At 38.5% G+C, this 23,953-nt stretch overlaps 1 protein-coding gene across 1 annotated transcript; it reads right to left on the bottom strand.

The window, feature by feature from the left end:
- Positions 1–409: 409 nt before the first annotated feature.
- LOC128740323 (protein dissatisfaction-like) lies at positions 410–22,869 on the bottom strand. Its single transcript, XM_053835861.1, has 7 exons — positions 22,836–22,869; positions 16,707–16,787; positions 16,146–16,307; positions 1,340–2,103; positions 1,183–1,281; positions 888–1,110; positions 410–720 (listed from the first exon to the last, which is right to left on the bottom strand). Exons 1-7 carry the CDS (start codon positions 22,867–22,869, stop codon positions 410–412), a joined length of 1,674 nt encoding a protein of 557 aa, XP_053691836.1.
- Positions 22,870–23,953: the final 1,084 nt, after the last annotated feature.

Here is a 23,953-nt window from a genome sequence, read left to right on the forward strand (position 1 = left end):
GTAAGTCTGACCACAGCTTTTGTTTCATTCCACGAATCGAGCTATTGGATATGAGATTTGATTTCGAGACTGTTGCTGTTATCTGGCAAAGGCGGTCGGTAGTGTCATCCACCCGCAAAGCCTCTGACTCCGGGTACGAGGAGAGAAAATGTACGTGCTCGGTGGAATAAAACTCAAATATCCCGAAGCGTAGGGGGAAAACTTTTTTTTCGTTGCTGCTCTTTTGAACATGTTGAACTTTTGCTGTACTCACCTTTGCAGCATATGTCGTGGTTTTTTCTTTGAGCAACACCGTGTGAGGCATACACAATCACAATGAATGGGAAGATTACATATTTCCAGGGTGTTTTTTCAAATTAAAAATTTGTTCGAGTGGTCGGACATTACCGGGGAAGAAAGGATGGGGTGGCTATGGCTTCACTAGGGAAGCACCGGAACCGTTGGCTCCAGCTGCGTTGGAGGATTCCAGTTCGGTGTATTTTTCCATTTGGTACATATCGATCAGAAGACGAGATATCGGTACACTACCTATCGTTTCCTTGAAGAACAGCGTTTCGATGGTTGCCGAGCGGATGGTTCGCAGCAAGGGCAGCAGGAGCAAAAGTCGCCCGAAGCGGGTCGGTTGCCGGGGGTAGCGAACACGCACGTGATCCGACAGTACGCACTGAGCCTGATCCTGCAGCATTTCCACTGGCTGGACATCACATAACTCGGATGTTTCTGTGAGAAACAAAAAGTGACTCACATGAATAACTTATCTTTGTCTTTCTTAGATGTAAAAATCGAGAACGAATTAAAACTTTAATTGAATTACATAGATTCATATCTAAGACAAACATCAGTGTTAGCTGTTAGCTCAAAGTCACGAAGAAAACTATTTTACTCACCAGGGGAGAACAGGATCACCGCTTTCATGCAGCCAAGTTCACTCAGATCGGGGCTGATTTGTCGAAAGCGACAGAGAATTTCCTGCATTGTTTTCATCTCCATCTGAGTGGCGGGATCTTGCGGCAAGCGATCCCGCACCTGTGGGCTCTCGAGCAGGGCGCTCAGATCCCAGGGAACACTCCACTGGGCGAAGTTGAGCAAAAATAGCTCCTTCCAGGATTCCTGCACAGTAACAGATGATATTGCCTATCTTAGTATATATATTCACAGTAAATACACTACAGAATATCTTACCTGCAACAGCAGGTGTTGGTCATTTTTGGACAAAGTTTGAAATGGAATCAAACATCGCACCCATCGGACCGACATGAAAAGCAATCGCGCTGTAGTTTCCTGAAAATAAATTAGGATTGGTAAAAAGCAGTACAATTCGCAAGGCAGGTAATCTCACTTGCAAAACTTCCCACGTCGGTAGACGTAGTCCGGGGCTGCCAGGAGGTAATACCGTTGGATGGTGAATTAATGGCGGAGGAGGAGGGGGAGGTGGTACAGGCCCTCCTCCTTCGGAGAGATTGAAATTCGGGAACATCAAGTTATTGTTGTGCATTTGATATTGAAGAAATTCCTGACACTTGTCGGAACCCATAAGTATATCTAAAACTCCGTTTTGAGAAAGCGGTGAAGGAAGACTGAGGTTGCTTGCGTTGATCGGAGTAGGACTAAGAACACTTGACCCGCAGTCTACTGTGGATGGTTGAGGACTGGTCATACTTTCCGATGGCGAATCGACGCTAATGGAACTTTTGGAATCGGTAGGAGAGGGTGGCAGTTGTTCCAAAGGCTTATAGAATCGTTGGCTGGAAGGTGAAAAGTCGAACGAAGAAAGTCTTGTTTGCTCCATCTTAACGGGTGGCAACAAGTTGGGTGGAATTTGAGAGTTGTTGGCAGATGAAAACTCGAATTTCGTCTGTTCTAATTTTACATGCTGGAGCAAATTAGGTGGCATAGGATGACTAAGCGGGGCGAACGACAGAGGTTGCGGGTGGTGTAGTAACGAGTTTTGCTGCATGCTAGCGTGATGTATGCTGGCAAAATGTGGCACATGGCTGTAGGAGGACGTATTCACGAATGGTCCACCGAGATGATGTGGGTGAGCTCCGTTTGGCGGAAGGTGCTGCAGTTTCGGTTTTCGCGGTCCTCGTTCATGCTGGACAGCTGCAAAGAAAAAAAAAGTGAAAAATTAACTTCATTGGAGGACAGAAAAAATCGGTTGAAATTACTTGTATCCGCACCGCGGAAAACAGGAAAGCGAAGACTGCCAGTAAAAAAACTCCCCGCGGCCAATGCTCGATAAAACCGTACAAGTTGCAAAATGGGATCGAACCGTTTTTACGATACCGCTGAATATCGGTGCATCGTAAGCTGGAAAGTACTCCAGCGAGCAATGCTTGAAGGGTTGATGAATGAACAGCATCTGCCTGGCAGTCAGGACATTATATTTAAGAAGCATGGTAATGAAAGCGACTGACGCAACCGAGTACCGGAGGGCAAGCTTAAAAGTAGAGGGGTTGGAGTGGAACAAGACCAGAGCGTATTTCCATTAATTGTGATGTGTGAAACTTCACAGCTTTTACATTATTTATTCATTTCGCTCGTGGGTGTCTTAACTTTTGATGGCAATATCTTATTCGTCGTCTATCTGAATTTCTGCATATACATGCAAAGAAGTTTTTCTATTTGCATGAAAACTTTTCTGGCTGATTGCATTTTTTGTGTTTGCAATTACAGTTAGTCCAAAATCATGGGTCACACACAGTTATGGGTCATTTTAGCTTTTTCTGCCGATTAATGCGTGAATATTATACCAATTGATTGATAAAATTGTTGGTTATAAGTAGCACTAACAATTTGATCAATCAAATTGACGATGATATTTAAACGGAAATTAGCAGCTAAAGCTAAAATGACCCCCGATTGTGTGTGACCCATGATTGTGGACTGACTGTATTTCAATAATATATATATTAAATTTAGAATAGAGGTCATATAAGCCTCCAACTGGATTTTTCGGATAGCTATTATCATTGATGGAACCGGCGCTCATTTCTAGGACGGGATATAACCCTCTTTTTTGTCTTAGCTGTCATATTGACACTAAATGCACAGTAAATGTTTTTTATTTTTACCATTGAGTTAAAGATTTTGTAACATATATGAATATAACTTGAAAAAATAAATCTTACATTGTACATTATACCAATTTTTAGTTAGTATTATATTTCCAGGTCTATAGGTCAGGTTCAGTTTCGTAAACAAAACACAGCTTGAGAAAAACGAAAAAGAAGAAAAATAGATACCTGAAAAAATAAAATTTTGTCTTTTTTCTGTGACTGTGTTTCGTTTATAAACCTTAAAAGTTATAAAAGTCTTTGCCAAGCTACTACCAACAAAATAAAAAAAAGTTTGTTCCAATAGTGGTGCAGTTTCTGAGAAAAAGGTACATAAAGTTTGAAAATCGTGGTTTTCCAGGATAGGCGTTTTATTCCGCCGAAGTTGTTCCACGCCGCACTGGAATGCTTATGTGTATGATCGTTTTTCGGCCACTTTCCGTGGTCGGATCATTACAAATTTAGTATCAAAATAAGCGGAAAAAACTGCAGAATCAAAATGTGAAATAAAAAAATAATGATTTTTTCAAAATTTTTAGTCGTTCATGTCCCCTTAAATGAATTTTTGCGATACGTGGATATCGCCGATCGGGCGAAAGATAGGATTGGTCGCTCACTTTATTAAAACTATTCACTTTAAGCTCATCAAATTGGACTAGATTCATCGCGGTCCTAAGTAATCTTGTTGGGATGAGGAGACTTATCACTTTGCCTGGTGCATTTCCCTAACACAGACATCAAATTGCTCTAGATTTATATCAGCCCTGAGAAATATTATTACGACATAAAGACTATTTCTTTTTCCGGCGTACTCGTACTACACAGTAAATCAGAAGAAAATGTATAGGGATATTTGACCTTGAAACTTTTCGTTAATGTAATGTTACTCATGCGATTGAAAGAGAAAATATGAGACGAGTCTAAACCATGAAAATGCATTCATATTTGGCAGAGCTATTAGCGTTCAAAATTTTTCATATTTTCGGTAACTAGAATCTAAATTATGGAACGACAACCTGCGGTAAGACATAGTCCTACGTCAAAATGAAATCCATTACAAAAAGACAGATCATGAAGTCCGATTTTAAAACAGAAGATAAAATTCCTAGGGCCATCACAGCTTTTTTAGCTTTTCTCTCTTCGATTTCTGCAGTAAGTGCTTGCATAACGGTACCAAAATTTTCAATCAAGCAACGGCAATTCTTGCATCATCGGTAATTCCAATTTTCTGCACTGTTAATCCAAACTTTTTCTGTATTTCGTTAAAACGACATTGTTTGTTGGCTGAAGTTTTTCGAGTGTCTTAGTTACGAAGCTAGAAACTAAAGAAAAGTTGTTTCACTATTCAATCTTATTCACGACATGTTGTGACTTTTCTGCCATATCCAATAATGCATGTGGTAGACCAGTAGCGTCTTTAGCATCCTAGTAGTTAATAAAACCAACAAATTTCTCCTGAGGTGGTATTTAACTCCTCAGAATAACTCAATAGAACAGACATCTGCTGTTCTTTAAAACAGCTAGCTTTATCAACAATTATAGCATATATCTTGGTTTAGCATACTCAACATGCAATGTGCTCTCAATGGGAGTGACCATTTCAACAAAATCATTCTGAATTTTCAGATTGGTATCATGTAATCTTGCTTTTCAATGTTCTGTTAAACAAAGCATCAAATTTTGCTAAAAGTAGGCCGATTTCCAAGCAGTTTCCTCTGTTTTCTGCTTGTCCATTTTCTCTGTGGCCTCCGAAAGCTAATCCCTGTTTACTCAGGCACAAAATTATCCCAAATAGGGTAAATTAACCATTAGTGGACCAGTTAGTACTTGAGTAGTTTTCTTCCACGAATTATTTTAAACTGGTGACGCTAAACACGCAACCGATGGCACTTACAATACGAGTAACTTTCGATTAAGCCTAAAAATATCAATTTATGTTAAAAATCTTTATATTTTGCATATTTTTTAAAACAGATTGGAAGGTCCGTTTTCCTTTAATGGACCTTGTGGTTTACAATAGGATGGCGACCGGGTCCACTATAGAAATTCTAGCGTATTTTGCATGGAGAGGGTCCACCAATGGCGATATCTTTTGCGTTGTTGTCCTATAATGGACCCACACTTGTTGAAATTATCGATTTTAAGGCAATAATAATTGAATGCTGCTAAATCTTTATAAACTGGAATGTGTGGTATGTTTAGTACTTTCTGTTTCATATCATATTTCCTCGGAAATATTGCGCTTTTTGCACCATATTAGACTCCTGTGCAAAAAATGTCTGCACTGTGAACATTTTTACACACTCACCTCTCACTTATACTTGGACTTTGCAGCGCTTTGCACACTTACACTTGTACTGTTTTCATCTACTGTCAAACGATTTTCAGTGTTGATCAAATGTAAACATTATCAACGTTATTGATTGTCACCACAAATATTTAGTAGTATTAGTGACTGCGAAAGTTTAACTGTCATACGAATTATTTGGCAGAAGTCTAAGAATTCGTGCAATCATCAATAAGAAGCACAAGCTAATAACACGCGAAACTGTACCCGAGGTCCATTATAGGTAAAAGGTCCACTATAGGATAACTTATCCTAGTTTTGCTATAAGGTTTTGCAAGGTGACGTCACGAATGAACGCAATTCATCCATTTGACATCCACTCGTGGTTTGTTTACTATTTGTTAGGCAAACACAATATGCATAAACTAAAGTTAAACGTTTTAAAAGCGTATTGTTCAGCAGTGTCGCCATCTAAACTACTCGGAATGGCAGTTTTTGTGCTTTTCTGACCTGCCGCAGACGCCTTTAACAATATTCACTTTAATCATTTTAACCCGCATTCTAAGTCGATGTAAACAAACCACTGATAGACGTCAAAAAAGCGAGGTTATGCTCGTCCGTGCAAAACCTTATATATTGATACGTTTCTTCATCCTGTTGTGTGCGCTGCGATTCAACTTGCTTTGCCACAGTTGCTTTTTGATGTTTGTAAAAAATATATTTCTCTAAGCTTTTTCTATGGCAGTTGAAGGTATCGTGTGGTTTCAATGCCTCCGTTAACTTTTTCCATATATGGAAACCACTTGTGATGAACTTTTCTCGTTGGTCACATAGTTGCGAAGGGACCGAAAATGACGACGCGGAAACAAAATAGGGTACGGGAGGGTATTTCCAGCCCATTAAGCGGTAGCCTGAACAATATTCAGGAATTACGTTGAAACTATATTTATTCGAGACAAAAATTTTATACCAGTTGATAGAATATTATTGAATGAATATCGGCGTGTATTTTGGTTTTAAAGAAACGCTACTGAATTTGAGTTATAGTCGCGAGAAATGATGAAGTCACTGGGCTAAATTGAGCCCATTTTCTATAGTGGTGTCTGTGTTTTTTAAATCCGACCGGCCGAAATAGCCTGCACAGGGATTAGCGATTGCTGTTGGTTTTTTCAGCCTAATTACATACCAGTGGAAAAACAGTGGTTTTGATGTTTATTGAATAAAATTTAGCAAATTAGGCCATTGCAAATCATTTCAAAAGTTTTTGTCACACCCCCCCCCCTTGGAAATTGACTTGAAAAATCAGGGGGCAAAAAAATAATTTGTAGAATATGAGTCAAATTTTTTTTATAAAATCAATTGTCTGTGGGCTCTATAGCCTGAAAAACTTGAAAAATGAGTATACGAGTTGAGTTAACGCTTCTAGCATGAAATAGAAATGAAAATTTAAACAGCGGAATTTCGGAAAATCGGCCAAAACAATTATCTTTTTTTTTTGTCTTTTTTTTGTCTTTTTTTTGTAGATTTTTGCATGGAAATTAATAACGTAGGGTAAGGAACGAGTTAAGCAGTGTTACCTATTTTAATCAGTTGAATATAAATGATCCGAAAATGCACTTTTTTATTCATATTTTCAAAATCTTTTGATAGGATCATCTTCACAAATCACTTAACCATACATTTGATTCACACAAACACAATTTACTGGGTTTCCGACAAGAAATATGATGAATTAAAAATTGTTGTCCAAAAACGTACATTTTCCAGCTGCTCTTCAGCAATCGCCACCTCGCTACTAACGAAGTCATCAAATTTTCAGCACTGATTACAACCACTCTGAAAGTCAAGCACTCAATTGTCACATACCATATTATTCAGTCTCTTTTTTTCTATTATCTAAGGCTTTGTCACTAGCCGAAAGTTTTATTATTTTCTAACAAAACTGAAAACAAATTCTGAATTGACGGAACCTGTTCACCACTAGCAGCAGCTGCAGCACAACTGATGAACTATAGTGTTGCCAAGACACTGTTTCGGTTCTGGAAATAAGAATTTTAAGTTTGAAATTAACTGAAACCTCCTATGGTGAAAACGTGGTTCAATACTTTCAAGAGAAATGTATGTTCATAATTAATTTTTCTTTATTAAAAACAACACAAAAGACAGCTTTGTCAATAATTTTCGAAGATTTTCTCAGTGATTTAATGAAGCAACGATGTGTTTCAATGTTATTTGCTTTGACAACACTGTTCTAAAGTTAGATCGTGTGCACTTCTATGTTTGCCTCTTTTGTTCTCCCACCATCCTTATGAACAGCGAGTGAAACGTCAAACTCGCAGTTTCCCATAAGAACACCAGAGAATAAAAGAGACGACGAATACCGTTTGCCGAACGGTGCGGTGAGTGTATGTCCCGATAAACAATTTAGACAGATGGCATTTTACGCATCTATGCCGATTACGCATCAGATGCCGATTAGTAGGTCGCGGATAGGAACGCGAACTTACTGAATAGGGGGAAAAGTTCGAGGGATTTTTTAACGGGACGTAAAAAAATTCAGATTTCAGGATTGCTTAAAACAGCACCTTGCGGGTGAAAATGGGTTCGATGTGTTCAAAATTAGTTCCACCGCTCCAACTTTTAAAGCGAAAAATCAAAAGTTTAGCTCAACAATAGTGTCTTCCAATGGTAACAGCTTGAAGAACTAAAGATAGCAAGAAGATTGGTATGCTGATATCCCCCACTTAGTCAACCCATCGCTTGTAATAAGGTAAAACAATCAGTGACCCGCTTAGACTGCTTAAAACTAGTTCTTTACCCTATATATTAAAAGCAAGAATAGATTTGGTTTTCACGTTTGAACTTAAAATAAAAATGCCTGAAATCCAAATTTTTTTTGCTCGATTAAAAAATTCACTTTGTTTTTTTTTCGCCCCCCCCCCCTCAGTGGCCCAACACCGGAGGGACAAAAACTTTTTAAAATATTTGTAATGGCCTTACTGACATTTTTATGAAAATAGTTATAACACATTAAGATGAAATTAGTCGTCATCGATTCTGCCAATTTCAAAAGCAGTTTTTTTGTTTGAAACAAAAATTCTGTTCATGAAAATATATTTGAAGTGTTCAGATTCGCAAGAACAATGCAGTATTTACAATTTTACGAACAAAACTCCGCTTTTAGGCCCAAAAACTGCTTCCAAAATTGGGCTTTCCGACGAAAAGTTGATGGCTGCTAATTTCTCGTTAAAGCCTATGAGTGCTATATTCGTTTCAGTATTGTTATATAGCGGCAAAGTGTTTATTTAGGAAAGTGTAGCCAAAAAAGGTAATGTATGACGAAATTAGTATCGTGCTGGGAATTTCCTCCCGTACGCTATGTACCTTGTTGGTACTCAAACTGTACTTTAGCCATTGCACAGTGGTTTGAATGCTCGACAATCGACAAATTTTCAAATGTCTTTAGTAGCACCATTCATTTTCTGGTAAATTAAAAATAATAAACCAGAAAAAAGATGCCACTTTTTTCCATGTGTGGACTCATTACTTCGACCAGTATTGTTGATCTATTATAATATCGCCCGGCTGTTTGCTGTATGACCTGCACTGCATTTCTTTTTGTTATAATCGGTATTGAGTGAGCGATATGCTTTTTGAATTTTATGCGAGCTTGTGTGTATTGGGGTTTACCCTTCCTTCAAAGCTTGATCTACTTTACCCACTGATTCCTTGCTGCCAGCACTATCCCATATTATAGCCGTTCCTGGCGAGGACTCCTTCTTCCTCTGACCAGTACACTTATTACTATAGGAGGTATTTTTTCACTGTCAAGAGGCTTCAGTGAGTAAATAATAGAATTCAGCATGAAAGAAGGGTTAATGAGGGGCCTGAGAATAAACCCATGCTAAAGTCACTTGACATCGAATGGCTTGATTCTACTAAGACTCGAACCAACCACTGCTCGCTTGTCAAAATAGACTCGGTAACCTTGCGGCAACGGCGCCTGCCACATTTTACTTCATTATTAATCCCTTTCTGAATCAGTAGATTATTTAATTTCCACGACAATTTTGATTCAAAAACGACTCTGTGGTGAGAGTTACGATCAATGAAAGCCCTGAAGAGATTAAAAACTGTTTATTGTCAAATGACAGAAGTATGGTAGAATGATCTTTGACGATGAGTATAAGGAATTTACACGTTTAAAAAATTTGACTCACTTTCACAAAAAGTGGAACAACTAATAAAACCAGTGTGGAAGTTATCACATTTGAATGCTTGGGAGTCGCTGCATATCACCACAGCTGAGCAATGTTTGATGAAAGAAGACGATGCTCTGATAGTATTGCCGCACCGTGGGATGAAACCCAAATCTAGGTGGACAAAAGTAATTACGCTAAAACCGTTAGTCCTAGTATGTTCGGAGTAAAGTTGTTATTTTAACTTCCGCATTTTTTGGTGCATATGACATTAGGGTGACCATCATAGTAAGCGAGTGCAAAATATAAACTTTTTTATGGCTTAACTAAGCTGAATAAAATGTTCACCAAAGCTAAAGAGCATTAAATTTTAAGTAACTTTGCTAAAAAATTAAAGTTTTATCTCTTATGGTTGATGGGCTGGAGCTATTTAAAGTTTTTTGGTCGGAGTGGACCTAAAAAATCCGTTTTTTCTTTATATCTTCTTTCGTGTTTATTTCTCACACATCATGCCTTCTGATCACTTTCACATGCATGGAAAACGCACATTTTGTTTGAAAGAATCAAGTTGCTATCTCCTTCGGCTCCGAAGCTACAGGCATTTTATCTAAAAAATATGATTTTTTCAAATGTCAATAACGAAAAAACTGCTCCAAAGCAGCAAATCAAATTTTGTATAAATGTTTAGTAATATATTGGCCTCCGAAATTAATTGAGATCACATCGGTCTAGGTCGGCCCTGTTTTGCTAGACCGTATTGAATATTGAAGTAAAAATTACCGTTTTACTTACTAAAATCAATTTTTACGTAAATAAAACGGATTAAAAAAGCGACACACAGCTTCACGTAACGTATATTCTAACTCTCCATACACGGGTCCAGATCCAGTCTGCGGTATCTCTGACTGTGTGCTGAAGGGTGAGCTGACACAATGGGAGAGCCGAACAGTCATGACTACTTAGATGGCCGTACAATCGCTCAAACAATCAGAAAAAGTTATAACTCCGAGTAATAAGGTTACTCAAAAGTTACTGAGTCTCAATTCGCGACTACGAAGCTACGCGATCTCTTTTACCCTCATGAAAGTGCTCTTATGTGAGTGTGCGTGAAGAATGGTTCAAAATCTCTCTGTTTCTTGCACTCTTTAACAAATTCCTATCCTTGCTTCACGCATATACTACACTTATCCAGGTGGCGGCACCTTATCTTCGTAGTCGCGAATAAGAGCGATCTCAGCACGCTTACCGGTCTTGTGACAGGACATTGCCCGAGTAAATATCATCTTCGGAATCACGGTTTCGTACACGATGATGTTTAACCTCGGAACACTTGCTCTGCAATTGTGGAGCACTAATAGGACGCAGACTGCAGTATCTCAAAAAGGGTCTACTAGAGCCTAGACAGATGTGGTTTTCGACGCCGATCAGGGCAACAAGGTTCATAAACCAAGTTATCCCTGATTGGCACCTGTCTCTCTCAATAAGTGATAGGTAAGCTTAAAGCGTACAGTAAAAGAAATAAATGGGGCATACCACAATAGTTCAAAATACTGAACGCAGTGGTAAGAGTACCCAACAGAAAAGGAGAAATGCGAAATATTCTACACACTGTTTTGAGTAACTCTTATTCCTTTTATGAGTTCAAAGCATAAGCTCTGTTTTCGTGGTTCAAAATAACGATACTCGAATTAGAAAAACGCGGGAGATTATTTCACTTTGGATTTATTTCCAATACTGATCCTCGGGATCGAACTGCTGGCCTTATTTATAGGTCAGCTTATTGTAGTGCCGTGTGCAAATCACAATAGATTCGTGCTGCCGAATAACGTACAGCACACAGCCTAATAATTTTTGACAATAGACTATTGATTGGATTGTTGGATGTCTTATTGTGTCTCCCCAAATGGGAGATCGCCTGATCGGCTGAATTTTATAGCAAGTAATAGACAAAGGGATCTATCTGATCGCCGTTTGATAGCGGTTTGATATTGAAATTAGTCTGCTATAGGATGCCCGTCTGATCAGGTGTCTGATTGGTGCTATGCGTTGGTCAACCAACGTGGTTGACCATCAAGGTAAGTACATATATTTATTTTTCAGATTCGTTGGCCCGCCAGATGGGTTGGTCACAACGGTAAGTATATGGTGTCGGCCGCTATAAGCTCTTTAATGAGTAATATTTTACTTAAAACTGAGTGTCATTTCACCCGAAACTGTGCAGGATAGATGTACCAGAAATAGGGTAGACGCACCACCAGTAGTGGTAGTACCAGTAGTGGTGGAAACTTGAATTATTCCATTATTTTTGCAGATTTTGGTACAAGTTTGATAAGTATCGAACTACTAGTAACAGTATTATTTGATAAGTGGTAACTCGAAACATTTCATAATTTTCATAAATTTTGACCATAGGACAAGTGTTCTTACCAACACGCTCAAAGAGTGTACCTATACGCTTGTTTTCGAAAAGTGCATTGAGCTACATAACTCGAATAGCTGGTACACTTTAGATCTATTGCGTTTAAAACGTGAAAGAGATAAAAGGTACAAGAAGTTTTGTAGAATTAACAATGCAGATGACTGAACTAGGTACACAGCTTCACGTAACGTATAATCACGCACCTTGAAAAAAGCTCGTTGTGATGATTGGAACATTTTAAAACAGTTGATTCAAAGTAAAGATAATTCTTCGCAGTCCAACCCTTTCAATGGCACAGAAGAACAAGCGAGTCAAGTAATAGCGAATAAATTTAACAGTTATTTTGTTGATAATGTTCAGCTGAGCAATCAAAGTATTGATTTGATCAGTGAACTTCACGAAATAATACAACCGATTTTTAATAATATCAGATTTGATGGATTTCGCCCTATTACTTTGGTAGAGTTGAAGGATATTGGTTTTTCTTTAGAGAAATCGGCAGGTTCCCTTACGTTTTTTTGTATGCCAGAAGGACAAAAAAGTAAAACAAAGCCTAGGTGCTACATTCCGTTATTGAAACTTGACATTCTGTGTTTATACGACAGATTTCACAGCTGGCTGTTAGAGTACAGGACAATTGCGGAGCCAGTGCAACGATCCTATTGACTCTGGCAGCCTCTTCCAGCCGAGATTCGAACATATGACGACTTATTTAGACTAGCATCGTATCTCGAGGCCAACTGGGCGGTTTGCAGGTTATCAATACAAAAAAGTCTCGATATCGGCACATGTTTTTTGTCAAATTCTAAATCTCACCAATATTTCTGTTCAGAACTAACAACCTATCTTTTGTCATATGAGATTTCTACTTTCGTGAGCGAACTATGTAAGTTCTAAGGCACCTTTACAGTAGACTATGCAAAAAAAGATCGCCAACTACGACTTCAAAGCGATTAAGATTAGTTTCAAATGGATGATTTTAAACGTATCATCGCCCCTAACCCGAACGATGTTGATGCCATGGTAATGAAGAAGGAGTTCAACCACAACGGTAACACATTCGAAGATAGTCAATTCAACCCGAAATTGAAAATACATAAATCGAAAGCCGATAGCATAAAGCCTCTGTGTGTATCATTGTCACTTTTGTCTCGTCAAAAGACCGATACATTCATGTTTCCTGCTCGAAATCAAACCGGAAAGCCGACCATCAAAAGCTCGTGGGAAGCGGAACACTTGCCGGCAGCATCCCTGCCCGGCCCGGCCAGCTCATTTGTATCGCAACCCTCACCCCGTCAGACCATAAATATTTACTTGCACACTATTGCTGCTTCAGCTAAAGAGCGTCACACGATGAAGCTAACCTAAGCTTCATATATCACATATGCACACATATAGATACGCGTTATTTACCTGTACTTACGTCCAAACCCCGGAACGTCACAGCGCTCAACCAAAAAAAAAACAAAAAGCGGATATTCGCTGCATGCAATTAGATAATTTATAATTAATTAGCTTCACACATATACAATAAGCCCGAAATTTTCGCTCAGCTTCAATGAAGCATTTGAGTGCGTTTTTTCTACGATGAATAGTTAAATTAAATGACATGTTTAGATTCAGTTCCCGTAAAATGACCGTAAGAATTTCAAACTCACATCGATGAACTCGATCAGGGAAAAATAGGAAGTTTAGAACCGAGTGCATTCTGAGCAAGCTGATCAGACGGTCCGTATTTGAATGACTTGTCCCGGATGACCAAGTGTCCTGCATTGATGTGTTGGTGGTCTGATTAGCGTTTTGTATATCGTCAGCGTTGTTCCGGGGCGTCTCAGGTTGCTTGTAAAAGTATGACTTGGCTGAAGATCATGCCTTTGTCGCAACCCTCTGCGCGATAGGACAGTGCCGAACAGTGGACGAATCGACAGTGCTCCTGAAACACACATGTAGCGCATTGGTTGGTGGATAATGTGTATTGTCCGTGCCTCGCGTACGTATAAAGTATCAGTCGGGATATGAGCAACCTTAGATCGCGTATATAGCCAGCTTCGGCCAAAACTACTACTTATTACAGTAGGATATCGAATTTGGCAACAAAAGCGTGTCGCAAAGTTCTTGGTTATTATATCAAAGTCATCTGCAAAGCCTAAGGGTTGGCTACCCCTGATGAAAATTATACCTCTCGTTTCCAGGCCCGCTCGTCGGATCACCCCCTCAGGAGCGACGTTGAATAGCATGCATGATACCCGTCACCTTGTCTCAACTCTCACCGCGTCTCGATGCGCACAAAACACTCTCTCGATCCAATGTAGCTTTGATCTGTCGCGTCAGTTCATCCGGAAAACAGTTTTCGTGCATTATCTGCCATCGTCGGTTTCGATCAACGCTATCGTATGCTGCTTAGAAATCAATAAAGATGTGATGTGTGGGCACGTTGTACTCCCGACATTTCTGCAAGATTCATCGGATTGTAAAAATCTGGTCCGCAGTTGCGCTTGCCCCATAAAATCCACCTGGCGCCTGGTAATTCCCTACGAAATTGCCCATAATTTCGATTATGGCATTTTGAACTACGAGTTCTGTTTTATACAGTCCCTACAGTCATTTGTCGAGTTTTTTAAGCTACTGCGCGCACAGATATACCATATTATACAATTTTTACTCACGTCCATCAAATTTTAGTTTTGCATTTTAAAGCCAATTTTAAAAATAATTTGTAAATTATTAATATTGTTTTTCCACAAACGACCTTACCCGTTAGAAGGTTAACATTTATTGTAACATAATTAAAAATATTTTTCTTGAATGTTTTTATTCTCAAACATATGAGTAAAAATACTAAAACACCTCAACTTGATTTTCACAAAAAGAATCCAGTCGATTATATCAAAGTGAAATGTGAATTTGACAAATTTACAGATTCCAATGAAAGCTTCCAATGCATTTTTTCATTGGATTTATATTGAGATCCAGTAAAAATTGTCAATGAAATTTGTAATCTTCAACGACATCAATTTATGTATTATGACTTTCTAAAACTAACCTGTATAAAATTTTTCTTCACGTATCATTCACAAAGAAACATTAAACGTTCTCGTCAGTTTGCTGCCAAAAGGGCAAGTCCTTTCCTTTGTGTGGCCTCTTTAAACGTCTTAGAGAAAGCGAAAAGTACGGTGGAAGTAAAAATAGCGTTAAAAGGGGATTATCGAACTCAAATTTTGGTTTCTGCAAAAAGCCTCTTTGCCACGGTTTATTGGCCATCACCCAGTTCGTACAAGTCTGGGAAAAGACCGCCCGTGAACAATTCATCAGAAACTTTGCAAGAAGAGAGGGAGCCAAGCCGAAAGACGCGATATTGCCGCCTGATGGCAACGGCTTAGGTGCGAATTATGTGCTTTCCCAGCTTGACGGGTTGTTAGCGTGGGTGAAACTGTGTGCCGATGGGGTGAGTTGTGTGCTTCAAAGCGGAACCATTTCAAGGAAGCTATATAGCTCAAAGATCAAAAGAGGCGTTCACTACCCACTTTGAGCATCGGCTTGTACGAAAGAAGTAAGTGAACGCTTCATTTGAGGTTGTTTGTTCAAATATTTCAACTGTGCATGTAATCGTCAAAGTGAAAATGAGCTGGAAAATGTCACCGTGCAAGAAGGGCAATATGTACATTCTGGAAGGCTCAAGCCAATTCGATCTGGAAGGAAGGAAAGAATTTTCCGTATGACATTTTGAAATGTTGTTTTCTTCTTTTCAGCTAATTTTTGTATGTAATCACTGTACTCCGTTTCAAACCAGTATACTCTATAGATGGGGGATGGAAGCTTCACCAACTGTGTTTGCCCGCCATAATGTGATTTCGTTTGCACATTTCAGCTTCCGGTGAACCGCAGCATCATCAAGGATTGATTAGTATTCAAAATCGCGGCACTGCCTTAATCAGCGCACATTATTCGGTATACGCTCGCGGCTACATAAATGATTTGTAAATATTTTACAACCGTCACCTAGTGGGAGGTTCGCCCCAGTTGAGAGAAAAATGGAATTCGAAAGCACTTTTAACGAATTCTCTTCTGTAGGAGCTTTTATGAGATTTGCACAAAGTGAACGTATCAATCCAGATCATATAAAACTGGATGATTGTTTAGAAAAAGTAAATTCGCTATTAAATATTGTATATACTCACACTTACCGTCTTTGTTCATTGCTGATTGGAAGCACTTGGATAATCTACAGGCGCGGCACTGGTTACGATGGGTTTTGTCGACCGGACAGCGTCCCTTCAGTTCGCCGGCAGCCTTGCAGGTGTAAACCCGATTCCGGTGTATACTACGTTTGAAGAAACCGGAACAACCTAAAAATAACGGTAAATAACTATCATGAGTTCTATTTTTTGTATAGAGATAATAAATGATTTATACCATGCCCCAAACTAATTCTGATTACGATCATTCTCGCAGAAAGATAAAAGATCAACATACGCTAAGTCTTTAGTAAGCAATTTATTCAAAAATTCAAGTATAACATTTCTATTCGAATAAAAAACCGAGAACCCAACACACTTGTATAGTAACAGTAGTGAGTTCGAAACCTTCTACGAAACATTGAGAAGTGCATCAGCTAGCGGGCCAGTTTAATTCGATTGAACTAACCTTTGAATTCAAATCTATGAAATTTGAAACTATTCGTCAGTGAACTATTCATTCAAGATTCAGTAAATTTTCAATTATTATTTTTATATGAACATCCTTACCATCACAGCTATATATTCCATAATGTTTTCCTGAGCTTCGATCTCCGCACACCTTGCATGGAATGTCGAGTAATCTGTCACCTCAATAATATAGAAAAGAAAAAATGTGAAGAAATACAAATTAGTACTACTTTAAAAATTACTACATAGATACTAAGAGATTTCTTGAAAGCATTAGATCGTATGTATCATAAACAACCTAAGCAACAGTTTGAGTTTTATTACACTCTTATGATGGTATTTGTGACCAATTTTAGTCATGAAAACCATAATAAGAGTGTAATAAAGCCCTCATTGCTACTTGGGAAATCATTCACAAACAAATTAATTTTGCCTTTCTGGTTGTTCTGGTCTCAGTTGTTTCAATAAATGAAAACAACTCTAACTCTAATAACATAGCATCTAGAATGCCGCAAGGCTCTATGCTTAGTCCATTACTATTTTCATCAATTATCAATAATTTATATAGAGGAAACTGCTGCAGATTGAGACTAGCTGATAAAATTCGTTTTTCAATGCATGTTATTTATGTTCCTTAAAGCGTATAGTGAACATTAAGCCTAAACCTTCACTGATATATAAGTTTATTTCCAGAAGAAACTGGGTGCATATTTTCTTTGTAAACCGATGTATCAGCTTGTGAAGTACGTCAGAAAAAGTGACAAAATCCCTTCATAACAACAAGATTTCTCACGACCGCAATTAAATCTAGGCCAATTTGATATCTGTGTTGAGGAAGTGCGCTACAGCTGTAGTGTTCGATATGATTCTGTATGTATGCACAAGTTTGCCATTTCATTGGAAGAGTTGTGAAACTAGACTTACTGGCCTGTAAACAGATAGTTTGGAAGCAGGCTTCATTTTCGATTTTTCGCTCAGTAGATGCTCATTTGACTACAGTACCTCGGGAAAACAGAATTCGAAAAAGTAGTGTAAGGGGCAATTGTAAAGTTAATTATTAACTAACGGGTGGCAACTAAAATTTTGAAATCTTTCTTTCAACCTGTCAAAAAAAGACAAGGATACATGAAGAAGATCTGATTTAGCGAAATTAAAGATACATTATCCATTGTTGAAAAAAAATCCGTTTGATGTCCGAACAGGAGCGTTGTACGGCCGTCATGTCAAGTTTGCGAATGCATCTCTAGATTCTACCAATCAACTGTCTGCAATTCGTGGCTCTGCAGTTAATTTTGTACACCAAGGACCTCTATATCCCGAAGAAATGTTCGTTTAGGAAGAGATTTTTCGGGTTGTGGTTTTTGGGTACAAATGGGATCGAATAGGTATTCAGGAACGATTGTGTTTTTATGGCGTTATGCGATGATGCTCTATCCTGCCAAAACACGTATTCTCCATCTGCATGATATTTTCGTGGAAACGGGATCAGAATTTTCTTCAAACATTCGTCTGGGGCACATCCATTAATAGCCAAACCAGAGGGCTTGTTGTTGAAGAAACGAGAAAGAGAACGAAGTCCTTCTGCGTCCATAATTTTGGATGGTCTTTCACTACCTTGCTTGCAAATAGTTGTCCGGGATCTTAGGATATGGTAAACAGTCGAAACCGCAACATCTTCGCTTTTTAAATGTTGTACCGTATACTTATTGCCGAGATTTCTGTGGCAGTTCGTAGGAGTATACAACGTGCTCCCAACATGCTTCTTGTTTCTACGCCATTTTAAGCAAAACTGGGTAAGCATAAACAAAACAAAAAGTATTTACAAAAAGAGAAGAGAAGAGAGAGAGAGAGAGAGAGAGAGAGAGAGAGAGAGAGAGAGCTAAGTTCTCATTTCTCTCTGAGCTCGTTTGTTGTTGAGTACAGAGGCGGTGAAAAAATTCCAAAATTTTGGTTGCCACCCGTTATTGTAGAAGAAAGTATAGTTTTGTTGTTTGCATTGTAAAAATAAATTGTCAATATTTGTAAATACGATAGATAGAACTATACTTTGTTCAATAATTTTGTAGATAATAGCGCATATGAATATGATAATTCTGATTGTAGATTGCAGGAACCTAGAGTGGAAACATACCACAGCAACGACAATTTTAGACATTTTCAGACAAAATCATACAGACAACGGACAGACTAGTTAGTGAGTAGCAAATAAATACTAAAAATTGTATCAAAATAAGTAAAATATCAATATTTATAGCGATTCCTTGAAAAAGCTTTAAAAATAAAAAGCGAAGAGTCGGAGAGTAACTGAAAATTTGTTACGATTTTGGTTTGACTATATATGCCATTTTCCAAAGAGGAAATGAATACTTTTTTGAACAAAATCAGTTCATAATACATTGATACGTTTGACTGAAATTATTCAAGGACACTTACTCTCGACTTTCGTTCTTAATCTTTCGTCTTTGTGTACGGGCGTTCATCTTTTATTTTTCTTTGATTTCCTGTCTTCTTTTGTTATATATGTACTGTCATGTTTTGGTGTCGTTTAGTTGCTGTTTTTTTGGTGTTTCTTTTTTACGTCTGTTAGTCGTCTTTTGTTCTTTTTATTATCTGCCCTTATGGTAGTTTTACATCGTCTGTTTGCTTCACTTCAGCGATTTGCTGTTTTTATCGTCTTTTCTCATGGTTTATTTGCTCTTGATGACGTCTTTTTATTGTCATTTGTAGTCTTTATTGGTTTTTATAGTTCTTTTGCCATTTCCTCGTCGCCTTTTTGCATCTATTTATAGTCTTTTTGTCGTATTTCATTGTGCTTTTGACATTTTTGTTGCTATTTTGGTGTTTTTTCGGCGTCTATTTATTCATCGTATTTTTGCTGTCATTCATATTTTCACCTACTTGTTATCACTTTCCGTCATCCTACTTGTTATCAGTCATCTTTCCGTCGTTTTTTCGCCTTTGTTTTGTCGTATTTTCAGTATTTTATTGTTGTCCTTTAGACGGGTTTCCATCATCTTTTGTCATACTATATCTTTGTTGTCTTTTCTCTGTATTTGTCGTTTTTCGACGTATTTGTGTAGTCATTTCCTGGTCATTTAGTCATTGTATTTTCGTCGTCTATTTATCGTTTTTCACCTTTGTTTTTGGAATTTTTGTTGCTTTTATCGATTGCATTTTGCTCTGTTTTTGCGATTTTAACGTCTTTTTGCTGTCTTTTTATCTTCTTTTCTACGTTTTTATCATCATTTCTCCGTTTTTTGTTGTCTTTTTGTCACTTTTGCTAATTTTTCATTGTCCTTTTTGTTGTTTACAGCACCTGCTTTTTCATTGTTCTTTCGTCGTCTTTCTTTCGTATATTCGTCTACTTTTTATCGCATTATTACATGCTTTCTCGTCTTTTTTAAACGTTTTTTTACCATTTATGTCGTGTGTTTTGTTTATTCTGGTTTTTTTCTGCCGCTGTTTTAGTGTCTTCTCATTGTTTTCATGTCAATTCTGAACTTTGGCATCTTTTTGTCAAATTTTCATCGCAGTTTCACAATTTTTTCATCACTTCTTCGTCATCCGGTCTTCGCATTTCCATCGTCCTTACGTCGTCGGCTGTCTCCTCATTGACCAAACTCGTGATTTTAGTCATGACCTTGAAATGCGGTCCGGCATATATTAATATTTTTTTGAAACGATGATTCTACAATTGATGAAGGTACGGTAAGGGAACGTAATGAAGAAGGATTTTTTGAGAATGGAGGGGAACAGTGGAAAGGCAGGGGGTAATAGGTAGCTACGCTTAACAAGTTGTCGTTGTGACTCCTATCTTTTGTCCAATGCTGGAAGGTGCATGGGTCGAACCAAGCTATAATCAGAGATTATAACCGGATTTGAACCCACAACACCTGCCAGGGCGTGTGGCTCGCTGTTACCCGTGTGCCTTTGAACCATAGAGGCGCTGGACAAAAGAGGTCTGCACAATCCCCCTTATTAACCGTAGCGACAAGGGTTGGGCTATTTTTAGACACAAATTGTGCCTCTTCCTCCACCTACTGTGAAAACCACCGACCGAGAAGTTTTAATCTAACTTGTTTTTACTTTCAGGACGACGACACAATGCAGGCCCTTACGACTTGCAAGGTACTGCGTGTGACGTTGTTCGTCCGTAAGCGTGTTAATCCGCGTCTTCTCAGCGCGGGTCTTCGGAGAAAGGCTCCGTTCCTATGAAATTGACTCATCGTTTTCATGTCAATTCTGAACTTTGACATCTTTTTGTCAAATTTTCATCGCATTTTCACAATTTTTTCATCACTTCTTCGTCATCCGGTCTTCGCATTTCCATCGTCCCTAAGTCGTCGGCTATCTCCTCATTGTCTTTTCTTTGGATTTTAGTCATTTTTTCATCGCCATTTTGTTGTGTTTTTCTAAAGCTTACAGGGTGAGTAATAATAACTCTCAGTAAAGTAAATGGTCACAAACATAAGACGCTTGCATAAATGTTCACCGTAGTCTCCCAACTTTCGCCAGGTGTTCGATGGGAATCTCTCCAAGCAGTGCCTGTAGCTCGTGATTCATTCGCCTCCGCCACTCTCCGCTTTCCGTTTGTACTCCACCAAAAATAGTCTGCAACACCTTTCGTTCAAATACGGCTAGTGCACGTAAATCCTCCTTAAGCAAAGTTACTGTCTCAAGCCCGTAGAGGAGGTCTGAATAGCGTTTTGTACATCGTCAGCTTTGTGCGGCGGCGCATGCTTCCAGATCGAAGCATCTTGCGGAGGGAAAAGTAGGCTGGCTCGATTTCCAGCTTGAATGCGTCGTCGAATCTCCTTACTCGTATTATTGTCGGCGGTGACCAGAGATCCCAAATATACGAACTCGTCAACCACTTCCAGTTCATCACCATCAATAGTCACTGTTCGTGAGAGGCAAACGTTACTTTCACTGGAGCCTCTTCCTACCATATATTTGGTTTTCGACGCATTAAATTGTAACCCGATCCGCCTAGCATCCATTTTTAGTCTGGCGTCCCAAGGTTTCTAGTAATGAAGTCGAAGTCGTCTGCGAAAGCTAGGAGTTGGCTACTCTTGTTGAAGATCGTTCCTCTCGTTTCGATGCTCGCTCGCCGGATCACACCTTCAATAGCGATAATATACGATAACATTTAACAACATACAGGACAGTCCATCCTCTTGCCGCAACCCTTTGCGCGATTCGAAAGGACTCGAGAGTGTCCCCGAAACGCGCACGTAGCACATCACTTGCTCCAGAGTAGTTTTGATCAGCTGCGTCAATTTGTTCGGAAAACCGCACTCGTGCATTATCTGCCATAGCTGTTCTCGTTCAACTGTGTCGTATGCTGCCCTGAAATCCACGAAAATATCCCAGTAAACCATTTGGTTTGTATATCTCGATTGCAACTGAGATATACGAAGTCATATCTGAACGAAAAAGTTATATTTCACGCCATATAAGAACATATATGTACCAAAATGGAGGCGATATACGCGCGAAAATTATGACAGCTATTTGTAATTCTATTTTGCGTAGTTTTTATAACACACAACTAAATACTCCTGAATATATGATTAAGATATAACTTAATATTGCAATCGTCTATACTGCTTTATAATTCACAGTCATGAATTGTATATGAAGACACGCACAACTGCAAAACAACTTATTGTTCACTTCGGTTTGACATACTCTAATCATTATACAATTCCAATGTGAAATTGACATGAAAACGATTTAATGTGAACTTTCTATTACGATTTTGTGTTATCTGGGATGACGCGTGGGCACGTTGTACTCTCGACATTTCTGGAGGATTTTGTCGGAGAGTAAAAATTTAATCCGTAGTTAGCCATCTAGGGCCTTTGATATGACTTTTGTACTTTCCAACTTGGGCAGTCTTTTGAGAAACACCAACGCATTTTAGGATATATACGTACTTAACTTTATTATGTTGTGTGGGCACCATCATGTTGTGCATATCTCCAGGCCACTCGGAACAATTTTTTGGGAAACGCTCTGCGTTTTCTGCCCTGGAACGATGCAACAAATCTATCAGCCTACGAGTATCGTTGTTAATTTATTGACCTGTACTCGTTAGCTACCAGAAAAAAAATCATTGCAAAGGCTTTTTGTCTTTAGATTACTGAGTGGAGGTGTCTATCTGGATCTGCTCTCTTTTAAACCATATCCATGTTCCCCGAAGGCAGCTCCGAAACCGTACCTTACGTGTAAACTGCGGGTAGAACAAACCTTGGACCATATTTTTCGTAAAGTGAAGGAGTTTCTGGTGAGGAAAAAACTGGATGAAACTAGAAACTTTCGATGTATCTGTCATAAATATATTGGGTCGTTCAATCGCAGGCCAGAATACAACCCACACTCTATCGGTTGGTACCCAAGTGTTTTTAAACTACCGCCACACCCTTGTATTAGATAGTCTCGTATCTAATTTTGTGCCTCAAATTTTAATCATTCCATACACACACATACATTCCCCCGCCGACGGTCGTGTGCTGCCAGGTTTTCAATGAAGTTTGTGAATTTTTTAATTTTCCGATAAATAAGACGGTTGATAGAGGTTAATAAGATTAGTAAATTTTCGGCGCAACTTTATGTTGAAGTTGTAATATATGGGAGTCTGCTTTAACTTCACAATGTGAAAATATAGAACAGCAATTATTTATTTTCTGCTCCTGTAAACTACTTCAAGCTTAATACTATATTTTTCTAAAAACTCATTGGAAAACCTTTCTTCGGTATAAAAATAATGAATTTTTAAAGAAAGAAATGGTGACTTTTGGGACCATCCTAAGTCAGAAAGGGGCATCCTAAGCACCAAATAAAATACAGTAGAGATTTGTATAACGCGGATTTGTAGAACGCGGATTTCTATAGCGCGGGTACCATGATATTTCTAGAACGCGGTTTTCCGCGTATAACAAATACACGTAGCATATGGATATTGAGTTAATTGGGGCTAAAGTCGAATTTTGAGCGATTTTGAACAGATACGACCGTGGTGTCTTTTAAGAAGTTGTAGGGCACATAACAGTTGACTCTCTAAGTGATATACGGAAACCACAAAGTTACGGGTTGGCCTGCTGGGCCGGAATATCCGTTGAAATTTCCGTATTGGTAAAGTTGGTTAAAATTGGTGAAATATTTTTGAAGTAACTAAAGTCGGGTAATTAATACGAATTAAAAAAAAAAGTAATAAATAAACGACCTTAGAAAGCCATAAGGTGGTTCTCCGGAAAATTCAGAACATATCGTGAATATTTTGAGTGTAATTTGACTACACTAGAAGTATATTTCGACTATTTGTGATTCAATTTGGCCATTGG

This window comes from Sabethes cyaneus, chromosome 3 (assembly GCF_943734655.1).
Source record: "Sabethes cyaneus chromosome 3, idSabCyanKW18_F2, whole genome shotgun sequence".
NCBI classification, from domain to species: domain Eukaryota; kingdom Metazoa; phylum Arthropoda; class Insecta; order Diptera; family Culicidae; genus Sabethes; species Sabethes cyaneus.

Coding starts and splice junctions, on each gene's coding strand:
- LOC128740323 (XM_053835861.1), bottom strand. CDS start 22,869: ATGGTCCAAGGTTTGTTCTACCCGCAGTTTACAC. Junction 16,788..22,835: donor GTTCTACCCGCAGTTTACAC/GTAAGGTACGGT, acceptor TATATTATTGAG/GTGACAGATTACTCGACATT. Junction 1,282..1,339: donor CGACGTGGGAAGTTTTGCAA/GTGAGATTACCT, acceptor ATTTATTTTCAG/GAAACTACAGCGCGATTGCT.